Source organism: Panonychus citri, unplaced genomic scaffold, assembly GCF_014898815.1.
Source record: "Panonychus citri isolate SS breed McGregor unplaced genomic scaffold, ASM1489881v1 Contig00099, whole genome shotgun sequence".
NCBI lineage: Eukaryota > Metazoa > Arthropoda > Arachnida > Trombidiformes > Tetranychidae > Panonychus > Panonychus citri.
In genome coordinates this window covers 546,570-553,969 of record NW_026515504.1, presented here as the reverse complement: position 1 = coordinate 553,969, position 7,400 = coordinate 546,570, and the positions used below count along the sequence as shown (strand labels likewise).

The following is a 7,400-nucleotide window of genomic DNA, read 5'->3' as shown; positions in this document are numbered from 1 at the left end:
CTTAGTATTTGGTGTTTGTAAAATGCTTTTGGGACACAAGAGGAAAAAAAAAAGGTTAAACAATTAATCGTGATTTAGAAAATATCTTCCAGAATCTGAGAAAAGGGATTAGTCATGATATGGGAATCAGGGAGAAAGGGATTGAGTTTGGATTTATACAATTCTGGTATTAAGGGACAATCGAGATGAGCAAATACCAGGTTCATACTATTAATAGATCAATTAGTCAGTAATATATGTAAATATGTATATAAATTTGTTTTATATTTGTTTGAGTGAGAGGTGAGTTGGTTAATGCTGGTTGTGTGTACTGATAGTGTGTTTCTGTGAGTGTAGATATGGAAAAACAATTAGTTAAACAATTAATATGTGAATGGATAGGACATTGCGAAAGGAAATGATCACCGAACAAAAAAAAAAGAAAACAAGAAAAAAATGGATAACAATTAACTGAAAGTACGTGTAAACTAATTCTTGAAATGGGCAATATTATGGAAAAACCAATCGATCTTCGTGGTCCAAGCACCTCCGTGAGCCTCGAAAAATTGATTGTTAAAGTATTTCAGAGCTTCTTCTTCACTTCTTTCCACTTGTAGTGTTTTCCTTAGATAACCAATATCATCTATGGATTGAAGCTCAGGTATACCGGTGGAAAGCATCATTGTGAACAAAGTGATTAAAAGATTAGCATGTCGACGTAAGGATAAATATGCTAATCCACAAAGCTCGGTAAACCTAAGAGAGATTAATGGACAATTAGTGATGATAAAATGATTCCAATGGTACATGTAACATTATAACTATTATACTTACTTTTCAAATTCTTTACTCTTTTTTGGATTCTCAGAGCCTTTTGAAATTACACATAAGAAATCATCGGTTAATACAAAAGGAACACGTTCTCTATTGATACCAAACTTTTTCTTAAAATGACCAAGAAAATGACCAAAGTCAATGTGAAAGATTTGACCATCTTCATTGATCATTATATTATCAGGATTACGATCACCAATACCGAGGATAAAAGTTGCCACACAATAGCCTGCACATGATTTAGTAAATGTATCAACAGCTTGATCATAATTAGCGACATTATTTTCCCTAATCCATTTATGTAATTGAGTTGAATCAACTTGAAAAGCGGCCATTCGTCCACCGGTTCGTTGGATGTTCATTACCGTTTTAGCTCGAGGAACAACTTCAATCATACCAACTTGATTACCTGTAGCTAAACAAGTGTATGGTAACATTTTCAGGTCATAACCTTCTCGTCGCCAGATTAGGTCAAAAATTCTGATCACTTGGAGGGTTAACATGTCCTGACGAAGGTCATCTCCACTTTTAAAGATAATGGCACTATGAGAGGCGTAAAGGTCCGCATAAGGATCGGGATTAGACCATACAAGCCAAAGAGGTTTCTTAGCTGAATCCATGATGCGACAATCATCAAGACGCAATTTACCTAAGGTAATTGTGTGATTTAATGGACTTGGAAAATTTTCTAAGGCCTCAATATAATTTTCTTTTCTCATTTGATCGGAGAAAAATTTAATCCTCTCTCGATTATCATCTTTCTTTAATTTAAGTGCTTCCGTGAGAATGGTTAACTTTTCGAGGGCTTCCACTTGTTTAAGGGTCGATTGTAAGAAATTTGAACAAAGGCCACGACAAAATGCTTCCAATAGAATAGAGAATCGAAGTTGAACTGAAGGATCGTGCATTTCAGCTTTTAAATGCCAGAAAAAGTAGTGACCAATACGTCGGTTGAGAAGGGCTCGTTTAAGCAGCATTCGTGAAAGACCATTGTCCAAATAAGGTTCAAATTTGATCACTTGAACCAATTGAAGTAAATATTGTGAGAGTAATTCATCGGATAAACTATCATCTAACCATTTAACAGCAGCATTACGAACCGTTATATCGGTATATTTACAGTCCAGTAGTTCCAGGGCAGTATCTGCTTTCACCGGAGGCCATTGTTTCAATAATTTATACAATTGGGACACCTCATCACGTGAATTCCATTTAACAGCGTCAAGAAATTTGGGCAGTGAATCGGGAATTTTAAGACAATGATCTCTCATTCGCCAGATTAAATTTTTCTCTTGAACAGTCATATCAGACAATGGATCTCTTGAAATCACTTCATTCAGTAATTCGAAATCTTTCTCATCGGCTTGTTTATACTTTTGATAGCGAGTTATGTCCACTCCATTACAGCCCATGTCCTTTCCGGCAAAATCCAGAGTCCGACAGAAATGAGCATGACTTTCGGTTATATCTTCTGGTGGATAAACGATTGATGCTGAATACCAGGTTAATTCAATTTCCAGACCGGGTGAATCTTTATTGGTATTTAAACCTAAATAACCAAGAGGATTAAGAAGCTCAGTGAAATCTTTTGGAGCGGGCCAAAGGTGAAGGGTCTTCCTTTCCGCAAGTAAACGGGCCTTATAATCAAATAGGGAAAGATTTCCCCAAGCAAGGGGACAAGTTTCACCCGTTTTCTTGGTACGAGTTGTAACTGAACAAATTGAGATGGAAAGTCTTGCACTTCTTGGTAAATCGGCTAAACAAATGTCAAATTCAATCTCTTGATCCCATTTTGGATTCCAAGGGTCAACTCTAGAAGTCTCTTTAGGTGGACAAAGAAGCTCAGCTCCATGGTAAAGGCCACATTTAACGAAAATCTTTTCAACCTCCGATACATTAACATAAGTTGCCCAAAGAATTTTAATTTTAAAATAATTTTCGAACCTCCATAAAAGTAAACATTGGCCTGATTCTAAAGCTCGATGTATATCTTTGGAACCAGGATCAACCTTTGAGAATGACGATGAACGTTTACTACAAGATGGAATGCGAAATTGATGATTCTCAATCTCCAGAGAGACTTGATTCTTATCGACTAACATTAAATTTGGACATCTATTTTGCGAAAGACAGTTGATAATATACTGTAAATGTAGAGAGAGGGAGAGAGAGAGAGAAGGAAAAAAAGAGAAATAAAATAAAATCAACCAATTGATCAAAGATAATGACAACATTTTCCATGCCCTTACCTTGTATCTATATAAAGGATGATTACCAAAGAAATATTCATTAACACCACAAACTTTGAGAACGAAATTGTTACCAGTTAAAGGTTGTGTTTTCTCGTGGTCACAGGAACGGGAACTGTTGATTTGGGCCAATATCTGATTGATAACGGATGAGGTTTTACAATCATGAGGCACGTCCAGTTTGAAATTTTGTTTACCCTCCTCATCACCTCCAGACCAGATACAAAGTGTTAACATTGACTGATTGACCTTTGTCTTATTTAGGAAATAAGATTCATCAAGTTCAGGGGGATGAATGTAATATAATTTATCATCAAGATCCATCTCTTCCCTTTTCTCGACGACACTTTTACAAAAAGCAATTATATCATTACGAAAGTGAAAAGGTTCTCCACTTTTGAATCGATCAAGTTCCGAGATGGTTATTCCAATGGCCATGGAAAGTTCAGCATTGGCTCTTCTCTCCTCTTTATCACCTTCGAGTTCAGTTAACTTGAGAATGGCAGTGAACAGGCGAAGATCACAAAGACGACGATTCTCATCATAAAATTCTTCCACCTTTGCTCCTTGGGTTATACCAACGAATATGTAACAATTAATATCATTAAGAAGTCGAAAGAGAACTTCTCTTTCAGCTTCTTTCCAGACATTTCTCTTTATTTTATCCAAATTATCTTCTCGAGAACAGGGTATCTCAAATACTAGACCATTGGGCATTAAAATGGTGACAACAAGTTGAGAAGATGCTTGAGGAATACACCAAAGATCACCTCTAATTGGCCTTTTCTCAACCATAGTTCATCTTATTGGTTATCCAAAAGAAAAGGTAACAATTATAAACGACAAGGTTTTCACCATTGATGAAGATTATCAACTGTAACTTGATGTTTTCCTTTGCCACAATTAGAACACAATGTAAATATCAACAAATGGAAGCTAAAAATCAAAACAAAATGATTAATAAAATTGGTTCCAACAAAATAAACCAATAATAATAAGAGATAGAAAGTGAAAGCGAAAGGAAAACAAAAGTAAACAAAAACAAAAACAATTCCTTGTGGAGATGAACAGATGAGATTATGTTAACTATCAATGAGAATGTTGGTCAATTGATATGATCATGGGCTCCAATTGGATTAAAAGAATGTACCAGACAATTAATTATTCTTAAATTAATACAACTAATTAAGGTAAAAAGTGATCAACAACCAGAGGATAAAATTAAACATATGAACATCAGTTTGAATTTAATGGCAAAGAGTCTTTGCCAAAGAGGTTCACTCAGGCTCCCAATCTCCAATTGAGGGGAGATTAACTCACTACGCTCATTGCAATCAATAGAAATTGTTACATTGGATTATCAAAGAGAAAGGTAAAGGCGGGTTGACGGAGAAATGATCTTATTTGGGTATTGAGGGGAATTAGTGTTAATGTATTGGGCTATTTGGACGGGAATTTTGGTTTTTGTTCGAAAATTTTTGAAAGAAATTTGATCTTGAAAAAGGGAATTGTTACTGAGTGAGTTATCCAGGGCAGTGGAAGATGAGCTGAATCGGTGAGTCCTTCATGGTTCTACCACAGGTACATGGGCTATTCGAGGTTACAAGTTTGTTCGTGAAGACCAGTATGTAACGGGAATTTGATTATTCGAGTGCGATTTTCTTGGTTTGTCTTTGGGTTTTATCGAGTTTCTTTTTATAACTTAGTCATTAACGAGTTCGTGGTCTTTTTATTAATACAGTCGTGAAAAATGAGTTTCGAATGGTTTTTAATCATTCGCGCAACTTAGCTACTAAAATTAATTGATAATCTTTATCACCAGTGATAAGAATTAGATGATTTACTCATTGATTTTTCTTATCTTGATTGTTTAATCTATTAATTTTAGTCGCTACATGCGCGAATGATTAAAAACCATTCGAAACTCATTTTTCACGACTGTATATTCCAATCAGTTTTCTCTGGTAGAATTCTGTGATTCCGTGATTGGTGATTATGATTGTGATTGACAATTTAAATTGATGGAAATTATTAAATTCTCATTCCATGATAAGATTCATTGAAAATTGAAGATCAACTTTTAATTGTCAATTGGTTTATCAGTTAATCATAATTCAATTATGGTAAAATGATATTGTCAAAATTTGAACCAGTAAAATTGATTGGAAATCAATCAAACTGATTGATGATTAAGAGGATTTTCAATAATAGTCCAGTTGATTTGCTTAAAGCACTTGATAATAATACAGGGCGATTACGTTAAATTAACAGATTTGTTTTCGGAATAACTTGAGAACGGCGAATCGTTGACAAGATCAGATTGCAGATATGGACTTGGGAGACCCTGGGAATTTGTTTGACATCAAGTTCGAAACTGACCTTTCGGTAGGCCAAAAGTCCGTCAGAATTTCGCTTTGAGAACAGAAATCATTTTTTTCTGGCTTTAAAAAGAGCAAAATATTTCGCAAAATTTTACCAGATAATTTTGGCCTAGCGATTCATGGACTTTTGGCCTACCGAAAGGTCAGTTTCGAACTTGATGTCAAACAAATTCATGGTCTCAAGTCCATATCTGAATCTGATCTTCAACGAATGATCGTCGTCGCTGTAATCTTGCCTCTCGCTGCAATTTTTTGCCAATTGTTTCAACGTGAAATCCAATTAAGGTTAATTGTTGATGGTTCAAAATTAATCGACCGTCAAAAACACAGGCTGGTTTCTTCGTGACATTGTACATTTTTTGGTAATCGTAGCTTTTGAATTCATCCCAGTTCGTGCAGATTATTAGACAATGAGGTGTGATTCTGGTGACTGGTGATTTTCGGGTGTCTCCCGTGTTGGCTTTGAATGCGAAACTGAAAATGGTCAATCGTTTATCGGTGATGGTGTAGCATAGACATTCAATTATACGCTGAGCGAATCGTTTCTTTTGGTAATTGTTTAACACGATAACCTGATTGATAGAATTTCATCATTAGATTCACTTTTAACAATTTATTCGAGATATTCGTTCTTACCTGATTCCAATATTCGGCGACTTCATACAATGTACATTGTATAAGTGCATAGTCTTTGCCAAGTAGACGAGATGAGGACATCATTTTGGAAACAACTTCCACCAAATCCGACACGAAGCTCGAAGAAATTTATCTCCGATTCTGGTATCAGTTCCAGCGGCTTTGGCCTCTTCCCTTACATCGGCACCAGTTACTTCACAAATGACTGAATCAACGAAAAGAGTTAATCAATTTAAAGCAATTAAATTTGGTACACTTTTCCTTTTTTGATTTTCAAAACTTTCGTCTTAATTTTTACTTGAAATCGCGCATTGATTGATGATTTCTGTGCGAGAAAAGCATTGGCAGTTAATTTGGATTCTGCTGACCAAAGATTAGTACTAATTATCTTCTTTGGTTCAACCCAATTATAGATTGAAGTTGATTTTGCCAATGCTTCTTGACCCGCTTCACTTTCCTCTCCGCCGATTAGGATACGATCAGCCGTGCCTTCGGCGAGAAACTCAGGATTGGATAAAACTTGGAAGCAAATACCTTTGGCTTTTGGTTTGCTTTTAATATTCCGTTGATCAATTCAGTGGCCTTAACAGAAACTGTACTTTTCTCAACGACAATTTTACTCGCCTTTGCATTGTCGGCGATAATCCGACCTTAAATGATAAAAGAATCAGCAGAAAGTTCAGCACTTTAATCTTGATCTAATATTAATAGACCACTTATTGTTACTCATTAATAATGCTTATAAAGAAAGTCTAAATTTTCAAATCAGCGGCTTCACCTTCACCAATATCGAATGTTTTAGTCGGCGTATTAACCGAAATAAAAATCAAATCAGTAGCATCAATTTCTCCTTTGACATCGATTGAAAAGAAAAGATTGGAACCTCGACGTTTTTTAACAATTTTTCTAATCCTGGTTCATAGATTTGAAGAGAATCAGAATTTCAAGATTCAATTCGATTCTCATTCGAATCTATAACCACCACAGTGAGATGAGAACATTTCGAGGCGATCACGCAGCTCGTTGGTCTACCGACATAACCAGTACCAATGCAACAGATTCTTTTGACATCCACAGTTTTCTTCCCAATTAGTATTCGAATGGAGAGAGAAATGAACTAGAACTTTTCTAGAGAAACTTTGCCAAAGAAAAATTTTTTTCTCTTGGAATCTGATTGTTATTGAAATGCCAAGAATCACGATCTTGTAATTAAAGTGAACGCAATCTAATCGATTAACAGCTCGACAAAATCTGCAGCAAGTTTTGTTTCCAATCATTGGTAAGATCTACAATTAGAAAGAGACAATTAAGTTCTAATGGT

At 35.4% G+C, this 7,400-nt stretch overlaps 1 protein-coding gene and 1 pseudogene across 1 annotated transcript; both read right to left on the bottom strand.

The window, feature by feature from the left end:
- Positions 1–4,339, bottom strand: LOC128388431 (phosphatidylinositol 4,5-bisphosphate 3-kinase catalytic subunit alpha isoform-like). Its single transcript, XM_053347821.1, has 3 exons — positions 3,063–4,339; positions 814–2,957; positions 1–735 (listed from the first exon to the last, which is right to left on the bottom strand). The coding sequence occupies exons 1-3, from the start codon at positions 3,855–3,857 to the stop codon at positions 468–470; spliced, it is 3,207 nt and encodes a 1,068-aa protein (XP_053203796.1). The 5' UTR covers positions 3,858–4,339; the 3' UTR covers positions 1–467.
- Positions 4,340–5,622: 1,283 nt separating this feature from the next.
- LOC128388435 (UDP-glucose 6-dehydrogenase-like) lies at positions 5,623–7,356 on the bottom strand (annotated as a pseudogene).
- Between the last annotated feature and the right edge of the window lie 44 nt (positions 7,357–7,400).